The sequence below is a fragment of the Ammospiza nelsoni genome, chromosome 4 (genome assembly GCF_027579445.1).
Source record: "Ammospiza nelsoni isolate bAmmNel1 chromosome 4, bAmmNel1.pri, whole genome shotgun sequence".
NCBI lineage: Eukaryota > Metazoa > Chordata > Aves > Passeriformes > Passerellidae > Ammospiza > Ammospiza nelsoni.
In genome coordinates, this window is record NC_080636.1 from 61,061,263 (window position 1) to 61,082,847 (window position 21,585).

At 42.1% G+C, this 21,585-nt stretch overlaps 1 protein-coding gene across 4 annotated transcripts in view; it reads right to left on the bottom strand.

Moving 5' to 3' along the window:
- The window catches only part of UNC5C (unc-5 netrin receptor C), a 244,064-nt gene that overhangs the window by 32,407 nt on the left and 190,072 nt on the right, over nucleotides 1-21,585 (bottom strand). For 2 of the 4 annotated variants that reach the window (XM_059470213.1, XM_059470212.1), the window contains exons 5-7: nucleotides 14,262-14,442; nucleotides 12,063-12,230; nucleotides 10,708-10,872 (exon numbers count right to left, since the gene is read on the bottom strand). In XM_059470213.1, the coding sequence (XP_059326196.1) occupies nucleotides 10,708-10,872; nucleotides 12,063-12,230; nucleotides 14,262-14,442 (514 nt within the window). The remainder of the gene's footprint in view (nucleotides 1-10,707; nucleotides 10,873-12,062; nucleotides 12,231-14,261; nucleotides 14,443-21,585) is intronic. The other 2 variants (XM_059470215.1, XM_059470214.1) reach the window with 1 other exon arrangement.

Below are 21,585 nucleotides of genomic sequence, written 5' to 3' on the forward strand. Positions count from 1 at the left end.
AGGAGAAGTCCTGCATCCCTGCACTGATGGGCAGGAGGCAGGCTCAGTGCCACAATCCCAGCACAAGAGAATGGGGTTTTCCATATGAAGCTGGTTGTCACACTGACTATGCCTTCAAACAATGAAAAAAGGACATTTTCATCAGATAATGACACAAGCCCACTGGGATTAGTATCTGAAATAATGAAGAATGTCTTCCCTCCTCTCTTCAAAGTAATTGCAGTGAAGAGAGATCTTTTTCATGGTTTTTTTTCCTTCCTCCTTGTATTAACAGCACTGCTTGGCAAATACCTAAGGGACTTCTACCAGGGTGATGAATATTTTTAATGAGTGTGAATTTAGAAAGGTGCTGGAGGGTTTGACTCTAGGAAGGCTGCTGACTCATACTTAGAACAGCTGGTTTCACATTGAGCTATTTGAGAAAAGTAATTTAAGCTTCTTCCTACAGCTTGTTGGGAAATACGTATTTTCAAGAGCACTTCTGCTATTTTGTTGTGTAACTTACTGTTGAATGAGTAAAATAGCAATAATCATACTTTATGCTTGCATAGTGCCTGCTGTTTGAGGCTCTCAAAGGCTTACCAAAATGGGTATTTGTTTCCCTCACTCTACAAGCACCTCGCCCTGTGTGAAACCTGAAAAATCAGTGGTAGGCTCAGGTTAACACACGGAAATTGAACCTCAGTAATTGCATGGTAAAGGCATTCAGTAAAAAGCTTTTGGTTAAGTTAATGTTTCTCCTTGTATTCTACTTTATAGTCCAATTTATGTTTGTAAATATATACTTTTTGTGCCTAAAGGAAGTGTTTCTATCAAGTGTCAAAGTTGGGGTTTTTAAATGAAATTAATTACATTGGCACAAATCCTTTGTACAAATGCTGATGTACCATTAAAAAGGTGCTTTAAGTAGACATGCTAGAAAGTATGAGAAAAGCAATTTAATCACCTTTATAATGATGCAACACACTGGGAAAAGCAAAGAAGGGCATATGTCAGATTGTACTTGAAAAATTAACCAAGACAATGTTGACATATAGAAAAGACTACAGCAGGCTTTTTATCAATTTGCTCTAACTCAATTAAAGCATCAGTCACACTTGGCACTGATTTGGGAAATTGTAACCATTTAACTGAATAGATTGTCAAGCTCATTTAATTAGTTTGGTGCAGTTTGTGAAGGCAGATGATCCCCAAACATTGGAAGTCTAGCCTGAGCATTCTGATCCTGCATGTCTTGTTCTGACCTTCTGGGAGCACATTTGTGCCTGAGGCCCCTGGAGGCAAGAGAGGCTGCTTTGTGTCACTGAGCAGCCCTCAGCATATCTGCATGTGACTGTCACCAAAGAGTCACCAGAATGACTGTTCTAACCTCTTCTTCTTCCACTGGGAAAGAATCTACTCCTCAGCATATTCATCGGCATTTATACACACATGGTGCTCAGCCTGGGAGCTCAGGATCATGACCATGGGCATTCTGAAATCCTGTGTTTGATTTTGCCTAGAAAGCCATGGGAATATACTGCCTTGGCCTGTGAACTGGAATATTTTAAAGAGAATTTTTGTCCCTGTGGTATAAAACTCTAAGTCACGGCTTCATGCAGAGAAAACTTTGGCTTCCCTTTTTGGTCCATAATTGGTTTTGCTAGCTTTCTAGTCATGCTGAATTTGTATTAATGAATATCAATTTTAGAGTGAACTGATCAGATTATGAAAATAGTTTACTCTGCTGCTTGCAGAAATTAAAATATTTAAGTAAGAGAGAAAGAAAAGGACACAGTTTTCTGTTTGTATTTTTCCTGCCTATTTTCCCTCTTTTTGGCAACTATATAGGTAAAACAAGTGAAGCAGCTCAAGATTATATTTCTGGCCACTAATTTACTAGGGCAGTTTGGGTCATATGTAAGAAAATATTTACAATTACTCTACAAAGAAATAGTTTTATAGCATTAGCTGTTGAGGTCACAGTTAATGATACATAGTTTGAGATTTTATCGAGATCAGTGAGAACTGGAGACCTGCACTTTCCTTTAATAAGGTGAAGATTGCATAAAGCACACCATAACTGCTAGTTTCTTCAATGCATCATACTTTAATCTGGTACCACTTGCTTCTCGTCTACAAACTCTCTTTACTCTCTCTGTAGCAGTTTCAAAAACAGCTGAGCTCAAGTAATTCCATGGTCCCTCTGAAAGCCGGACCACGTGAGGTGCTTCAAGAACATCATCCTTTTGCAAAGAACTCAACAGGTTGAGCATAACAAATTGTAGCAGCACTTTTCCCCCTTTTTGCTCCATCAATGCCCTCAAATCACCTCTGAGAAAACAAGATGCCATGCATTCAACTGCTGCCTTCCTTTCTCAGGAAACAGAAACAGAGATTGATTCTTACATGCAGATGCTTAACATTTGAAGGAAGTAGTTCTTGGATGATTTAAAGTTAGTGTGTGGTGTGTAAAACGTGACATGAAACAACTGAAACAACTCAGTAATTTTTTTTTTTTTTTTTTTGCTGTGATACATACACATCAGATGAATTCCAGTATCTGATAACTCAAAGCTAGCATGCTGGTAATTATTTTTCACACCAAAACCAAAAAATTTGCACCAAATTGCTTCTGTTATTAATTCCCAAGATGAAGTCTTCTTTCAGCATTAAATCATATTACCCTCCTCATTGGGCCAGCTCCAGTAGCTCAGAATATAATTTTAAATCTTTGGGTTTTGCTGGAATTTTCTATAATAAGTCTCAGTCTCATAAATTATACTGGAAAGTTTGAATAAAATTGGTTTAAGAACCCTAGTAACTTTTTCTCTTGTTGCTAATTTCTAGTTCAATGGATCTCAATGAGTAAAAAAATCCTCAACTCCCCCCAAGTATATATTGCTGTTTCCAAATTCCAAGTTCTAGAAATTCAGCCAGTCTCCCTTTCCCTGTAAAGTGCCATTCTCAATTCCATGTCAGCCTAATTTCAGGTTTCTTTGCACTCATGGGAAGAGACATTCATCAATTCTATATTCTGAATTCCATTATCCAGAGAGGGTTTTGAGACAAGGAAGAAAAAGTTATATGTCCCTGCAGTGTTTGCAGCACTGTGGCTGTGACCTTGCATTACCAGTCCTGTTTCCTTCTGCCTTACCTCATTCACTATCATTCCTACAGCTATCACCAGCTTGCTTGAGTTTCTTCAGTACTTTTAAAGGAAATTCTAGATGATCAGTATAGTGTGCAAAGGCTCAAAGCTTTCAGAGAAGACTTTCAAAATATTAATTAAGATACATTGCAATGCTTTTGGCCTCCATCTAAGTCCATCTAGGTTTCCATCTATGATGGCCAGTCACATATTCCCAGCTTACAAAAAAAAAATTTAGGAGATTTAATTTGACATTCAGGAGTTTTAAATTGCTTTGTGCAAGTTCCACTGACCAGAGACTGCATGTTTCCAGCATTTTTTTTTTCCACAAGGGGCAGAGTTAATGGTACAAGAGTAATCTTAGAGTAAACCCCATATTCTGACTGTTTAGTATCAAGGCTTCATGTTCACTTAACATGTTGCTAATGAGATTGGAAAAGTATTAACAATAAAATTTGAACTCTACTTGCTGCTAATTGTTTCTCTCCCTTGCTATTTCCCAGGAAATGTATCACAAGACCAAGAAGACGTGATATGTTATACCTTACTTGTGGTGGTTAAAAATTAGAAAAAAATAAGAAAAAAATTAGAAAAAAATTTCTAATTGATTTGAAAGCAGGTATTCAGGGAAGAATTACAGGGCAGAGCAGCTTGATGAGGAAAATTAGAAAAAAACACAAAAAAACAAACCAACAGCAGAGTCCCTGGCACAGCAAAAATCTTTCAGACAGAAAGATTTCCCGTAGACAGAAAGATTTTCCCTCTTTACATTTTCTATTCTAAAGAAAGACCTTCATGTCTGTAGTAATGATGCTGAAGGTCAGATATGATATCAGGCATCCCAGAGATAATGCACAGCAATTTACTTCCCTTCTGAAGGACTAATTATTGGCATATTCAGGGTGGGCTAATAAACAGGGAGCTTGAGGTTTTGTGACTGATTATTTACTTGTGTATTATCTCAGATCTTTCCTGAATTCAATGGGGACACTCTCTTGTTCTCTCCTTGAACAGGAGTTCATGATATTCTATAATTAAGTCTGCAATTATGTTTTCATTTTAAATTAGATCCTGACATTTTTTTAACATTGATAGAAAGGTCTTGCCTGAATTTAAACATGCATGACATCTATATGGGAATAAGGGAAGATGGAAGAGAAGGATAATTTGTGGCTAAAATCTGATGTGGATTGGAATATCCAAGTTTGACATTACACGGTCTTCTGCAGTTGAGGACTTTGACCTTTTAGTTAAATCTTCTGTCAGTCTTTAGTAGGACCTCAGCACTGGGTTTGTTATGCATGTTTGACAGCAAAAGCAAACACATTCCTAGCACTGCAAGTCACTTGATGTGCCTTTGTAAATTCCACTCTTGCGATGACTGAATGCTAGAGAGACTTCCCGGGGTTCACTTTGCTGCAGTGGGACAAGAGTGCTGAAATGAGGACAAGGGACACCACTGGAGAGAGGATCCATGGCAAACAGCTAGATGAAGGAAGGGACAATTGGAAGAGGATCTAGGAGAGGGGATCAAAACTGTTAAGAATTCTGGAGCAAAAGGGTCATGGAAAGCATACTTTATCCACATGGAACAGGTATAAAAATTTTTGGCAGATTTGTATGCTCACACATAACGTAACTTGTACTCCCCAGCCTACAACCTCAGAAAGTCCAGAGACTCCAGAATCAGCTGATTAGCTCAATGTTTGTTTCCTAAATTCTAGAAACTTCCTTCCCTAGTATGAGTTTTCATCTAAGCATGCTGCCAATAATTTTGTTAGTCCAGATATAGAAATAGATAGCACTGAGTTTTACTTCTAATTGTTTCACTTACTCCTTGATGAGCCTTCAGGTGCTTATGTAACTTTGCCCTGCCTGACACCCTGACAGAAAAGCAAAAATCATTAAATATATCTGCCTTTGTATATGACAAGGCTAATATAAATGTACATTATTGTCTCTGTATGGGGTGGTTTTCTTCTACAATTAAATCAATGTATCAGTTAGACTTCATAAGATTTGAATTCTTCTTTCATCTATCTGAGTAACTTTTTGAGCTTTTAATGTGTAGAGGAATAGGGAAGAATAAAAGAAAACCTAAGAGGATAAAGAAAAATGAAAAGTAGAGATGGACAAGGTTGTCTTTTTTCTCCTCTCTGCATAGCTATATTATTTTTTTTAATTAGTGCAGATTTTTGAAAACAGCCTAGAGATCTTACAGCACTTGCTTTCTTTAAAAATAATGAGGAGGTGGCTCTTTCTGAACTGACTGGGGTTAAGACACAGGGATGTCCTGCCCTGGGTTCTGCCTGTGGCTCTGCATTTCTACTTTCTCCCAACACTTTTATCTGCTTCAAGCAGTTGGTTTTCTAGGCAAGAGCTCTCAATTGCACAGAGCCCATCAGAGCACGGATGCTTCTCAGCAAGGGATTTTTCATGTCACTACAATAAAATAGAGATGAGTCATAACTCTGAGATGTGTGCATAAACTCCCTTGGCTGCCACACCATTACATAGTAGCTGGGTAGAAAACGGAATAACACATCCCTTTACTCATATCAAAAAACAATATTATGGAAAACTTCCTCTAGGACAGATGAGACGCCTGCTTCAAATGAATGAACTCCCCCTGCTAGGCCAAAACAGACCAGGTGGCTGTGTCATTATGCTGACAGCCTGAATGCATTAGAAGTTCTCTCTTGACCCACATGCTCTTAATAAAAGGTTCTATTTCATTCCTCTGCACACACAGGCTTCTGTTGCAGTCTCCCTCGAGAGACTTCTGCTTACCTTCTGGAGCTTGGAAAACATACCCCTGCCCTTTGCACACTGATCTGCTCTGGTGGACCTGTAGTCCTCATCAAGCTGCTCGGCCCTGTAATTCTTCCCTGAATGCCTGCTTTAAAATCAAGCCAAAAGGGGAAATGAATTCTGATTCCATCAGAGTTTCTGACATGTTGCATTAACCAAGCAGGACATGTGCAGAATATGGATGCTTTGGAAAGAAAGAGATGCTGGTATCAGGATAACTTTGCTTTCCACTCGATCTGTATAAACAGAGACAAGACTGAAAAAGAGAAGCATTTTGCCATTTAATGTCCAAGCAGGATAAACTGCATCTTTTTCAATTGCTTAGGCGCTATCATTGCAAGAGGGAACCTTATGAACTTCACACTGCTTTTCAGAGGAGGATTTCAGAGCACTCAGCAAATACAGATTTGCTGCCACCACATCACATCAATTCACTCTTGACTAGAAAGCAGCCTTTTCTAAGAAGGAATGGCATTACTAGTCGTGTAATAACATCTTCACCATGGTATGGTGTCTTTTCCTCCAGTGGTGCATCTGCTATTTGCATTTCCAGGTAGTTAAGCTGCATGCAGGGAAACCATCAGAGTGACCTGAGACCTAGTCCAGAGTACTGTACCAACAAGTGAAGATATTTTGAATATTTTCTTCCATTTTTTTTAATTACAGTAGCACATAGTCTTTTCATGCTCAAGAAACAGAGGGAAATTCCGTACTGAATCTAATGACCCTTGGCAATGATTCCCAGATGGAAATTTCCTTTTGTTCCTATTCAATGATAGATTTTTGTTCCATATCGTGAGACTGTATAAAGTAAGCAATTCTATTTCACAGAGCAACAGTACTATTTGTGTAACTATATAACCCATAGTCCTCAAGCAACAACATGTACTTCTGTATTATCTTGCTTGTTGCTGTAAGAGAGTTAGCTTTGTGTTTTGAGAAAAGAATAAAAATTAAAGCACAACTTAGCCAGCCTTTTATGAAAAGCCACAGTGGTTGACTAAAGCCAAGAGTGAGCAGAAAAAGGGGCACTGGTTTTCTCCCTCTGAGCTAGTGCCAACCCTGCACATCCCAGGCATGATTTCAGAAAAGCCTAAACGACCAGCAGGCACCAACCTTATGCCTATGGACCTGCTGTACTTACTCATTCAGGACAGGGACAATGGAAATCTGAACACTGTAACTTCAGATCCTCAACAGAAAGGATGTATGTGACCTGCTGTGAGCACGACAGCTGCATGTCACAACTCAGGTAATAAGCCTTCAACATAACCATGAAGCACAGCTAACTCTCCTCAATGTTTGTGCCCCTCTTCTTGACTATCAGCAGAATTTTACACATAATGCAAAGCAAAAGCAGCAGTTTTGTACCACACAAGTGATCTCGCACTCGTTCCAGACTGAGTCCAGCAAAACACTTCTCCTGGTACATTGCTTTAAAAATGTTTGTGACCTAGTGAAGGGAACTACTTGTACTGAAGTTTGAGGCAGCAGGAGAGTGCTTTGCTTTCTCATTCCCTGCACAGAACACCCACCAAAGTCATTAGGTGATACAAGTGAAGGGCTAATTGCAGTGCTTCAGTTTACAGCAATCCCCTGTGAGATGCAGTGCGTGCCTCTAAAAGTGTTGTTCCTTGCACTGAAGTATTTACCACGGTACTCACACATCAAGTGGGAAATAATGCAACTATGGAGGCAATAATGCAACTAGCGTGGGTGGTAACCAGCCAATTCTTCTTACACCTACAGCAGATTTTGTTCCAGAAGATCTTATTAATGCTATTATGGGAATTATGAAATTGTTATAATGGGAACTGCTAGACAATATTGTGTACTTGAAAACTTAAAATAGCAATGACTGCTCTAAATTTTCACTACATCTGCTTTTCCTCTTCAATTCAGCCTGCTGGGTCTCTATGGGCTCTCTAGTTTAATGGCTGTTCATCCCTTCATGTTAACAGAAAAACACAAACTACTGGATATGGGAGAGTATGTGTGTACCAGCAAGACGATTAGTCTGAATAAATGCAACAGCAGAGTTGCATGAGAAATGCCACAGTCAGTGGTAAGCACAAACTACAGCTTTGGGTGTAAAATACTGTAATTACAAGGGATGGAGAAAGCGCCCCTGTTTTTATCCCCACAGAAATCAATAGTGGTGCAGACTTGTGCTCTTTGCTGGAGCAGGGGCAGTCTGATGAAAAAGCTTATTGATTTATCCAGCTGATGCTACTGAAGTGAATAATAGACTGGAAGAGAAAGGGCTTGTAAATGAGACTCATTCAATCCAGCATTTTCCAGGATATCTTTTACACGCAGCTATATAGAGATATATATTTACAAGTGAGTTTTTGTCAGAGCAACAGACTAGAGACTCCTGGCAGAGTGTCTGCCTACTAATTCTTTGACCTCAACTACACCCATGTTGTCAACCTTCAGGCTCTCACTAAAGACTGGCAGCAAGGAGGCAGCATCAGGGCACCTAGAAACAGCATTTGGCTACGGTGCAGGTAAGCAGCTGGCCAGCAGATCTCCCAGGAGGCTGTGGCCACAGAGAAAAGGTGGCTGAAGCTTCCTCCACACCACATGTGCCATGCCAGATCCAGTGGCATGAAGCCACTGGAAAAGACTGTTGTGAATCTACAGGTGCCCAGGCTAAGAGAATTGTCAGTTCCAGGCCAGACCACCAAAGCTTCAAATAATGTGGAAAGAGGCATGTTGTTATAGGAATTAAAGGAATGCTGTGCATCTTCCTGGCTCAGCAGGCAGATTTTCTAAGAATTTAAATCCACACAAGCAAAAATGTAAGTGTTCAGATTGATTTTGCATAAACTGAGAAAGATAAATAAAGAAAAAGAGAGGGAAGGGGGGAGAGAAAGAGAGAGCAGCAGGCACACAGCCACAAAGTACAGCAAATCAATCTTCTCAGCAGTGATGGATCAGGGAGCAGGACTGGAAGTTTTACAGGTATATGAAACCCTGAGAGTATAAAGACACCATTAAAACACTGCCATTAAATTCCAGCACTGAAGGATTATCACGGCCCCTGGAGCTAAGCAGGTCATTATGTGACTGCATATTTTTCATTACCATTTTTTATATACATATATATGAAGCAGAATAGGATTCACAACAGTTTCACCCTTTCTCCTGCTGAAGACCTCTACTTTATGCTCAGCATCCACTTTCACAAATAAAATGCAATATACCATCAACAGATAAATGAGATCCCTACAGGGCTTTTATTCTGCTGTACTATTATATCTACTTTTCCACAAGATTTCTGCTTAAATGGCTCTCTTTATGCACATACACAAAGATGACATACACCTGTCTAAATATAATCTGATAGTGAAGAGCTCTTCTGTGTGGGGAAATGCATCTTTTCCTCCTAATTTGCCATAATGACTTATTAACACTGCTGGAACTAGGGCTGCATTAGCTTCCCTACAATAAAAGTCACCAAGGTATTGTATAGTAACATGTAGCTGGATTTTTTTCCTTATCCTTAGAAATGAAAAGGAGAGGAGTTCTGAATGTTACCTTTCCAATTTCACCATAAAAACAAGTGTTTAGAGGGATTACAGCTTTATAGACCACTGACATTGACTAATAGCTTTTAACATGATGGAAATGCTTGTGTGAGCCTCATCGAGGGAGATGTTTGTAAATCTGGGAAACCTCAAAGTAAATGGTCATGCTGTGCCACAGGGCAGCTCAGAGATCACTACCAACATAGGAACTATCCTATATAGCCCTTATTCAAAGAGCTATATATTAGCTGACCAATTTATTAGCTGGTAATGTCATTTTCTGTCATCACGAATATTTCAGTCAAAAGTAAACTGCCTCAGAGAATAAGAATTCTTTACTCCTTTTTTTAATGATAGAACTCAAAGCATTTTATGATCTGTACACAGATGTACTGGATGGGTACAGCCACAACTCTTTGGACAACAGAAAGCTGAGGCTTGACAGAGAAGTACTGTGGAGAGATGGGATGAAGGAATTGGAAAGAGCTGTATGTGAGGATTCTGGCTCACTAATGAAACGTGAAAGGGAGTTTTGATGCACCAGCAGAGCAGAGAAGACCTCATTTTTGAGAAGGGATGAAATGTAGAGCTGAATAATTGTTCATTGGTGTATGTCAGAATTACACTTCAAAATCTGCATTTCTTTGCTTCTCTCTCTATTAGTCAGAAAGGCAGGAGCACTGCTTGAATAGGCACAGGTGGAATAGACTTCAGTGCTAAAGCTGATCTTCATGAGGCTGCAGCATGCTGGCAACCAGATAGGAAGTTTGCATCAGCTCTGCATTGATACAGTGTACCTCCTTCTACCACAGGTCACCCGAAATTGAAAAAGGAGCGTAACTGTTATAAATAGAAACACATGCACTCACCATTCCTGACAGTAAGAAGCCAGAAGCTGATCTGCTTGGCCAAGTTTACTCTTTTGGCTTTGCTCTAAATGCTCTATTTTTCCATTTGCAGCGCTGTAAGAACCACTGCCAAGCTTCTCTGGACAGATGCTGAGCCAATATAGAGAGGAGGGCAGTTTGGTGGAGAGGGAAGGCAATAGAAGGCTCTTTCTAATTCTTCACTGTTCCATGTTCCAGGCAAGAGGAGTGGGATGTCCAGGCTGGTTGAGAACTGGTCCCTAACTCATTTCTCCTACAATGGTTTGTGAGTTTAGGTCATTGATGCTGATCTGCAGTTATTTCATGGTTTGCCACACGCATCCCAGGTCCTGCAGAGAGCACTTACCCTGCATGCAGAGCCCATCCGTGCAGTTCTTGGACTGCAGCACCAGCCCCTCGCAGTCCTTGCCCCCGTTCTTGGGAGCTGGGGCCGTGCACTCTCTGCGGCGCCAGTGGGTGCACTCCGTGCCACACGTGGACCACTTGCTCCAGGATGTCCACTTGCCATCCACTGAGACAAGGAGAGGACACAACTTGTTAGGGGACACAACAGTGAGACCAAGGCAGAACAATGCACATATCAGCACAAGCCAGTCTGCAACTCCCAGCCCTTCCTGGCAAGGCAGAAGAATCATCAGCCTGCTCTTCTTCTGGCCTGTAAATGCACATTCACCCCCACATCTCCTTTCTCTCTGCCCCAGCCCCATGTCTGGTCTTTCCTCCCCATTACATAAACTTCTAACCAGTTTATCTGTGCTCAAAGTGTGCAAGCAACAAGCCAGGAATCTGTGATTTAATTTTGTGGCAGGAGGGTGGCATTTTTAACACACAGGTTAGACTTTTCCAGAAATTCTTCTTTAATAGGAAGATATTTAATGTTAAATATTCTCTATTAAAAAAAATCTCTGGACGCACCAATTTATTTCACATGAGCAGAACCAGGAATGTGTTTAGCACCTTTCAAAACCCTGTAAATTATTTTCAAAAACACTAAAATGAACAGCTGAAGAATAATATATAAAATTGTTCCAGTGAGAGAGCTGGATTACCAAACTTCACAAGCTGAAGATGGCCTTACTGCCATCGATTTGAGTGGGTCAGTAGTAGGAGAGCACTGGACAGTAGGACAGATGGCAGAATTTTATCACAAGAAGTCAGCAACTACATTTCATGTCCTGAAACAATTTTGTATTTTTCAGAAGCTTACATATAAATAACTTCCAAAAGTATGGATGCACATTTCTTTCCACCAATAAAAATGCCTTTGTATTTGACAATTGTATATGTCAGGTAAACATCTGCCTCAAATTTAATATCCACATCCCAGATGCTTTACTTGCTGAGACAGCTGGACTGAACAGGCATTGCAAATATATTTACATCACAGTTGCTTTCTATATTCAAATCCCAATTCTTTTCCAGAGCTTTCAACCTTTATCTCCTACATTTTGAAGCTCTGAATGCTCCCCAAATCTCCTGAATTGTAAGAGCTGAGACCACAGTGCAAGCAGTGTGCAAAAGAAGGGCTGGAACCTGTGCTGCTTGATATGATGTGCTCACTATTTTATCTGGTTATGCACTACATTAGAATATTAATTCCCTGAGATGCTGGATTTATTAATAATGAAAAGGAAGCCGTTGCAAGTGCTCTGAAATGACTGATGACAGACAAAGTATTTGTGTGTGCTGTTCATACTGAACCTGGACACAGAGTGGTGCAAGCTATTTTCTGGACGCTCTGGCCCTCGCAGAAGGCGCCGCCGTTGAGCGGGGCAGGGTTGGTGCAGGTCCTCGTGCGCTTCTGGAAGCCTCTCCCGCAGCGGCTATTGCACACAGACCACTCTGTCCAGGTGGACCAGCCTCCATTCACTGCAAAGCAGGAGAAAAAGAGCATGCTGACACAAACAGCCCAGCCTGGGCAGCCCCAGGGAGCTTCTGGCTCTGTGTCATGAGGCCTCGAACAGTGGCCACAAGACGTGGCACGAGAAACAGCACTGAACAGCACAAACCCACATCTCCAGCACACCAAGTGCATGCCAGGAGTCACTGTACAAGCTGAAGAAATGCTGATGCTGAATGAAAAATATCACTTGATGACTATTAGGGTTGGCAGGTGACCTGCCTTATCCTGAAAACCAACCTGACCCGGCCTTAAGCGCCTGGTGGAGTGTGTATGACAAAAATCCCTGCAGGTTCAGAGAGCTCAGGCAGCCAGAAGCCCATGCTCTGAAAGCTGCACTGTTTTCCAGAGGGAGATAACCTGTGCTCCCACTCATGCTCAGATGCACCCATCACCTATGCATGCTGAGAGACCCCCATGCTTTGATTAGATATCAAGAATTTTCTTTTCCTTTCTTTCAAGAAGGTGACTTCAGGATGCCAGGACTTCACTCACCCCTCTGTGGACATAGCTGGTGCATACATAAATGTCTCAGCAGCTCCCTAAGCTGTTCAGAATGAGCTAATGCTAACTGCATTTCTTTCTGTTGGAATTTGGGAAGATATCTATCTCTGGGAAGTTATTTATACTGACTCTCCTTTTCATCCATCACAGTTTCTGGGATAGATGGAGGAATGAAGAAGGAGTTGTGCTCTTCTACATAATATTGTGATTGTCAGGTATGGGTAATAACACATTAACTGCTCGGATTCCCTAAACCCAAATGTTTGTGATATGGCACAACCCTTAAGCAGCTCTGGCAGCAAAACCCATAAAAACGCCTGCTCCCTACACATGTCTCTTGAATACACTTTTGAAAAAAATTTTTTATATGTGTGAGGAAGGGTTATAGTATGCCTACATCTTTATGTTTCTGCATTCATCTCAGTTACAAAACATGGTCCATCCCTCGATACCAAAAGCACTGCTAATCAACTCAATTCAGTCAGTTTTCTATAAAAACTGAAGTAAAAAGCCCTCATTGTAACTTCAGAGAAGCAACTGCTTACAATTAAATCTAACTGCTACCCTGAATATGAAATGAATATTAGGGATAATCATAGGGATTTTTTCCTACTTGTCTATCCTATAATTAAGCTGATTGTAAGAAACACCAGTTCAGTCAGCTGGCACATAATCAGAGCAGGTTTTGTTCTGGTGGATGCCCCCACCTGGAATGCATTTGGGGAAGTAACTCTGCAGGGGCAAAGGCTTGGACTGGTTAGACAGAGCTGCAGCACAACACAGGCTGGAAGAGACCCTGGGAGGGAATCCCATCCTTTCCCAAAGCATGGCCTACCTCAGTCACATCAGGACTGTGGATGCTGACACAGAATAATGCTATCCCATGCTTTATATTCCCCTGATATTTAGTTTTAAGCTGTGTGCCTACGAACTGCAGTCCCAGAATGGTGTCAGGGTATGTTTTGGAAGTAGGCACCAAAAATTAAGCTTATTTAAAGAGCTATAAGAAGATGGTGGATTCTGATTAGCTCTGACACTCTTACCAGTCACTGGAAGCACAAACTCTCTACCAGTTTCACTCTTATTTCGGAAAAGGGTCACTAAGAACATGAACTGTGTTGGTAATAAGCCATGCCTTGGACACTCCTACTGGAGGATGTGCCCTGGTGGCTCCTTGCTGTTTGCAGCCAGTGTGTGTTACAGCAAGGGGAACAGCCCCCTTCTCTCCAAGGAGGCTGTTTGTGCAGGGGGATCTTCCTTCTTTAACACCATTGCCTGTCACCAATAATGCAAGTCATCAGGCTCCTGAGGGATTTCACAGTGCCCCTGACTGCAGTCCCTGTGTGTGGCTGCAAGTTACCAGGCAGCACAGGCAGCCCAGCCTGGGCACTGACTGCAGCCAGAGCCACACAAGGGCACTGTGCACCCCCCTCCTGCCCCACCTCCTGCTCTGAGTGTGTGTCCATCCACCTGCAACAGTACAAGGCATCACCTACCATAGACTATCACAGTGGCTGTGGTGCTTTTCCTTTTGGCCACGATGTTTTTTGCAACACAGGTGTAGTTGGCGGTGTCAGAAAGCCGGGCTTGCTTGATGATCAGGTTGTGATCAATGGTGATGTAGAAGTTTCGGTCTTCCACAGGATCAATCACCTCTTCATTCTTCAGCCACTCCACCTTGGGGTTTCAAAGGGTCAGAGGGGAAGCAGTGAGTCAGCAAGTCACACCAATATGGACAGACACTGTATCTGTGATTGCGTTGCTCATCCCAGAAAACACTAAAAGCCAAGGCATGTGACAAAGGACTCACCTGATGAACGTCACTAACTGAAACAAAACATCAGGGCAGAAAAGCAGGAGAACACTCTTCATGCCTACCCTTTCCTTCCAGCCCACTTTCATCCCACCCACTCAACAGCTGTCTTGCCGTGCCTTGAAAACATCAATGCATTTTCAAAGGCTGCTAGGTACTGTACAGGGAAAAGCTGGTCTGTGCTTTCAGAGTCAGAAACAAGGCAAAAAGAAAGGGTGATATCTTAGGAACACAACTGCAAACAGAAAATTCTCCTACAACACCAGAAACCCTAAATCGGCACAGATCTCACCCACTGTTTTCCTATCTTGCCTAACTAGGCAGTTAGTAATGCAGTAAGCTTGTAGGTACCTGACCTGGGTCTAAAACCATGAGACTCTATACTGGAGTGGGTAGCACTAACAAATCATAAACCCCAATATTTTTAAGTGCATTTGCACTCACATGCACATTGTCTGGCTTCAATGAGAATGAAGCAAAATAGTCAGTTACCAAGGAAATAGGAAATCACAAGGACATCAGTGCTTATTTTTCCTCTTTATTTGTGTAAGCTATATTTTACTTTAATAAAGCATGATTTCCTTGGTTGCACAGAAAAATATTTTTAATATGAGATTTTTAGTCTAGACAATATTCTCTTTATTGCCTTCCTTAGAAAACACCCTGTTATATCCCAGCTGACTGCTGTGAGCCACTCTAATATAATTTGGCTGCAAATCTAGTAGCTCGTTTTCATTTGAACTGAGTGAGCTCAAGGACAGGACTGGGGCCCTGGATGGATCAAAGCTGGACCTTCACATCACTGGATCCCTTCAGCCTGTGCCCAGGATTTAATTAAAGGAAGAAAAACATAACCACCATCAACCCACTGGACTCATGAGGTGCTAGCTGCCAAGTTCTTTTCTCACAAGCCCCACTTTTCTAAAGACATTTGAGGAACTATCCAAGCATTGACATACCCCAAAAACCACCTGAGACAGTTGTACAGACTACTCCAAACCATGGTGAGAAAAAACGATTTCTCCTGGTGTTCAACACAGAGGGCTTAATTCACCCCCAGACAAAGCCAGTCAATGCTGCAAGAGCAGTGCTGGCAGGTGTGGGCCTGGATTACAGGTGCCCACCACCCACTCCCCACCTTTAGCCCTGCCTTAAGCAGCTCCAGCTCCAGCTCCCCTACTCCAGTTTGGGTGGATGCACTTCAGGTATGAGCTGCTTCCAGAGATTTACACCTTTAGTGAATGTAGAGCCACTGCTACAAGGAAGGCTTGATTTAAACCCCTCTTTCACAGCACATCACTGTGGGATGTGGCAGCCTCACAGCTGTCGATACTGCGGAGCTGGAAGACAGTGGTGCAACAAGGGCTCTGGAAATGGATACATGTGTCTGCAAGGAACAGGGGAGGAAGAAAAAGACATAAAACTTTGGAGGCTGTATTTCTGTCACTATCACAATAGTGTTTCACTGTGGAAGATACAAGCTCTTAGTCAATAATCTGTTTTTCCTTGACAGAATGACTAAACTTGTTTTTTCCGCCTTTCTTGAATCCTAATAGGTTTCAAGTGTAATCAAGACAGACATATTCCTGTTCAGTCAATGGCAATATTTAGCTCCTTGCTCACCTGCAGGCCAAGTCTGCATGAATTCTAGACTGCAAAACAAGCCAGGAGCTTATCTCCATCAGTGGTATGCTGCCATTTAACTGCTGCCTCTCCCACAAAACCCAGGTATTTCTTTGGTTTTAATGTCACTGTTTATTTCTGGGATGGTTATGCCAGGGCTGTGTATATCCCACTTTCAAATCTGCCTGTACTCTTCCTCTGCTTTGCATACTAAGGACACCAGGACACCAGTAAGGACAGGACTACATTCTACATGGTCTAAGGCTCAGTTTAAAATATTTCTGGTATGCCCATCCAAGAATATATTCTAGCAGCCTTTGGTACCCTCAAGGCTCCATGCCCAAGCACATGGTTCTTTTTTCCACTACTCTGCAACATTTTCTCTCTCTGCAAAAACACCCATACATATTCAATCTGGGTCTCAAATGAGTAGACAAAATTAAAGCTGTAAGCATTGAATTCCCTATCATCCCCGCAAAACCACCAAAGATAATATGAAAAGAGAAGTTGCCAATATAAAAAAAAAATCCCAAAACAAAGCAGCTCTGTATAATTCAGTATATTGCCTCTGGCTCTACACCAAATCTCTTAGGAAAAAGATCCTTTTTCACCTAATGTCTCACAGAATTTACTAACAGCAAAAGTTTGAAGAACAAAATGATGTCTTTTTTTTCTGCCAGTACATCAGTACTGTGTGCAAATCTAAATGCCATCTCTTTTACAAGGTATCTCTTAAATATATCTATTTCAGTCTTCTGGCATCCAGGTTTTTATGCTGTCTTTTAATGTTGCAAACTCTAATGTCAAATCTGAAGGAAGGAACTGATGGATGATTTGACAAGCAGTGGGAGTCTCCTTCCACACATATTTTAGCCATCAGTAGAGCAACACAAAAAAAAGAACACCCCTCTAGTTGTTGTATTTTCTCCCTCAGTCCCTGTAGAAATTGGGACTAATTAAGCAAACTACAATATGTGAAACTGTTGTTGGTACTTATTTTCAATTATTGTTGGACCTATTTTTTATGGTGCAGGTGGCTGCAGTGCTCAGCACCTCCAAACCTCAGATTAATTTTTTTTGAGGTAACCGGAGTAGATGGGAGTAGGGTTGTTCTGTCACGCAAGTAGGAAGAGATCAGGTGTCAAATACAGAAGAGAAGCAAGCAGAATGAGACAGCTTGACTTATGAGTGACAAGTATGCAAACTGTTATCACAGAAGTTAAAAGCAACGATCTCTTTTGATGCCATGTCATTCCCCAAGGTGCAGCCCCCTTGCTGAAAGAGGCTGTTAATTCAGTCAGTGCAGAAACTTATCCTGAATTTAATTCTGCAGCCTGAATAATAGTTACAGGCAGCTAAGGCACTGGACACTTGTGTGCCAGAGATCTGCACACCTGCAGGCAAGTGGACAGAGGACCAGCAGGATATAAATGGACTCTTCAAAGTGCACAAAAGCCTGACTTCAAGGTGATACCAAATCACACCTTCATGCCTCAATTTTTCATCTCTCTTGAGATGTTCTAGAGTAGATGTTTGCTTTTGCCTAAATATTAAGGATGTATATTTACTAGCTATAATCAGAACAATTCCTGAACATGCACCTAGTTCTATGTATTCAATTAAATCAGGCACATCCCTCCAGCTGTTATTGATAAATGTACTGATGGTCATGCATATATGTAGAAAAAGCATGGGATCCGTTTTTTCCTTATCACAACAGCAATCATTTAATTGGCAAAAATTATGCCATGAAGGATGGGGTAAGTGTACCCTCTGGGGGATGACAGCTATGGAAAATTACAATTACAACAACATACATGGGTTTTTTCTCATATACTAAACCTCTGTAACAAAGTAGACACAAAAGCCTTTCTCTTCTTGCTAGTTTTCTACACAAGAAGATATTTTTGTTATATGTTTGCAAACTGACAAGCAAGAGAAGGCTGCTCAGTTGAGATGTGAGAGTGGTGAATGAAAGCTTGACCAACAGAATCTGCAGATGCTGAGAAGCTGGAGCACACTGGAGCCAGCAACCTGTTGGCCAGAGCTCCTTAGCACTCTGGATACAACTTGCAGTTCCATGAGGCACAGTGATCCTGCCAGCTGCACTGGAGCTGCACATCCAGGGCTGCTAATGGGCTGGCAAGTGAGCCTGCAGGAGACTGAGCTGTCCCTGTGGCCAGCAGGGGAAGGCACGATCCAAGGTGTCCCTAATTTAGAACAACACACCTTGTAGTGTCTTTTCTGTCATCCTGCTCCCTGGTGAGAGACAGATGTGTTGTCTCTAATCATTCACTGATTGGTATCGGGAGATACATTAACATAATTGGCACATTTGTTCTAATTAACAGAAGGAACCTGCCACATGCCACCCAACATGAAAAGCAAGACCATCAGCAAGAGCAGAAAAATGCAATAACACCTCAGCTCTACCTGGGAGCTGTGGCCAGCCCTGTGCTGCCACAGGGTGTTTACAGCAGCAGCACACACAGACACCAAGACTTGCAAAGCCAGGCCAGGCTTCTGTGCAGACTAAATGAACACAGGGAACATAAATCACACAAGCGATTACACATGCAGGAAAACCTATTACAGAAGCTAATTGCTGATACAAATTTAGCCATACCAAGTTACCAGCATTCCTAGGCACTCAAATCTCTTGGCACACTTGCATATGTGTGACTGTTTTAGAAACTGGTAGAGCAAAAACACATCTGCTCCGAAAGAAACCCAGGGATGGAAGAAGAATATGATCTCATCTAGATGCTGCCCTCTTGATCATAAGAGATGTTCCCTACACATCTGGCAATCTCAAGAGCTAAGTCAGCAGGGTCTGAGTTCTGGATCCCCATTGCTCATTGCTTTCTCTGCACCAACCTGTGCTAGGGTCACCTGCAGAGCAAGAAGCACCTGCTGCAAACAGCAAGTCTTTTACCCTCCAGACACAAGCAAAGCCCGCCAGTGCAATGTTCCACAAGAAACAAGATGCAAACATCCGGGAGCAGCAAGAGACTTGCCTTGATGAAAGGCAATTTGTAATTTTGGAAGGCGAGAACATTGCACCCGTGCCTTCCCCATGCCTGGTTGACACAGCAGGATTGCTTTCCATCTGGTTCCCCATGCACTCTGGATTGTGGCTGGTGTTTTCTGCAGCTGTGCCAGCTGGTCCCAGTGGCATGGCTCACCTTGCAGCAGTCCCTGCTGAGCTGGCATCACCTCCAACAGCCACAGGGAAATCTCAGCTCCCTGGCTTCACCTGGATTGTATAACACACACACACACACACACACATTCCAGTAATAAGGTATTTGTGAAACAAACTAACCGACTAACTACCAATTTGGACACAGTACAAGATGTCTGAGTGAGACTGAGAAAACTCTAGTAGTTTTCATATGAGCCAGCAGCAATTTTAGGTACCGTGAGACTTGAGTGCCTCTTTGAAGAATGTTATTTGATTTTGGATCTGGTTTCATCCCAGCAACTATCTGCTGAAGAGGATGCTGTCCTTTATGTAATATTTACTGGAAAGATATTTCATACGCATTTAAGATTGAAAATAAAAGGAAAAAGAAGTGATCTCCAAAGCAACTGAAATTACAGCTCTGAGAGACTGCAAAACATACTGAGAATGAGACAGCAAATGCAAACCACCACGGTGTTTTGTTCAGTTGTTCTTATTGTGCTTCTGCTGCAAATAAGGAGAATTGTTGTTCCTGCTGTGGAAACACTTCCGTAATTACACATATATCCAGCTTTCTGCTTGCAGGGTGTACGTACAGATGCTGGATGTCTCCAGCCCCATCACAGCTTTGCTTTATGCAAAACTGGGAAGTTAAGCCTCAGAATAAACTTCTGAGGTGGAATGGTAGCAGCAGATGGAGAACTTTATTCCTCAGAGTCTCAAATTCAAAACCAGATCATGGCAATATGAAAACCACAGCACCTGCTATGTGGCCATCAGAAGCTGCTGGGCTTCTTTTCCCACCTGAAAGAGGAGCTTGAACTGGAGGCCCATAGCCCACATGTTGACTGGCACTTTTGGCACCATGAGGGCATATGGACAGATAGGTTGTGTTAGCTAAACCATAATCCCAGAGCTGTCTGCCACAGCTGTAGAGAAGAGGATAAGCTAGCAGGGTTCATGTCAGAGCTCTTGTAGAAAATCTCCCATTGTAATATTTCATGGAGGAACTAGAAGTCTGACTGCTCTCCAATCCCACAGATCATCTGTGCCTGAACTGAATCACACAGCAACTGGATTCACTTTGGAGCATGCTCTGCCCTCACTTACACTGGCATCAGTGGAACTGGACTAAAAAGTTCAGGGGTGTGTTCCATGGAAAAGTCAGGCCTCCAAAAGAGCAGTTCTGCAAGAAGACCTATGCCCCTTGGCATGAGTTTCTGCACTGTGGAAATGAACTGGTAGGAAATATAAGAACAAGGCTATCTAATAATCTAGTAGTCAGGGTACTTCCCAGGAAAGCACAAATTCAAATGCAAACCTGTCCTTCAAGCAGGAGGTTGCAACCTATGTCACACACTTTGCAAGAGTGACTTGACCCCCCACCAGTAGGCTGGGGGGTAAAATGAATGCTAAGAGAGACAGAAATGTAGGGGACCAGGTGTTGACAATTGCAGGGTGCTTCATCCTGTACTTTTGGAGGACAGGCCTGCATGGCCAGACCTTACCCAAAGGCTCTCCAAAGCAAAGGATGAACAGCCCTCATTCATTTTGGGCTGTGCTCCTTCTTTGCACAAACCTGCCTCCCCCTCTCTTCCTCTCCCTGACACCCAAAGGCAGTTCTGCTGTATGTCACAAGCACTGCAAAGGACAGTGCCACTTTACAGCAATTAGCATTTGTGGCCACAAACGCTTCTACTTGTCTCTCCTGGAGCTCATTTTCCTGCTGTGAATATAAAACACTGTCTCAGTAACACACCTGCATGGAAATGCACACACATGAACTCCCAATTAAGGGATAACTGCTGCAAAACATAAGAGGCTCTCAGGAAACAACACAAACAGCAGTCATATTAATAATCAATTAGATGGAACTGCCTATTTGTAGAAGTCCCTGGTTTCCACCAGCCTTTGCCTGGGCAAGAGCAGCTGAGTAAAGTTTGTGTCACAGTCATCTTGACTCAGCAAGACACTCTCTTCTGCCTCTTGACTCAGTGATCCTTTCCCCCTTGCTCTAGTTCCTAATTAAAGCCATGAATGTGGATAAATATCACATACAGTTTTAAACCCAACTGGGTCACCAAACTGTACACTACACCCTGTTCTGCAATTAAATTACTGTGTGAAACACCTCAATTAAAATTAAAGAAGCAATTACCCCCCTATTAAAGGCTCCACAAATCATACATTTCAATGCAAA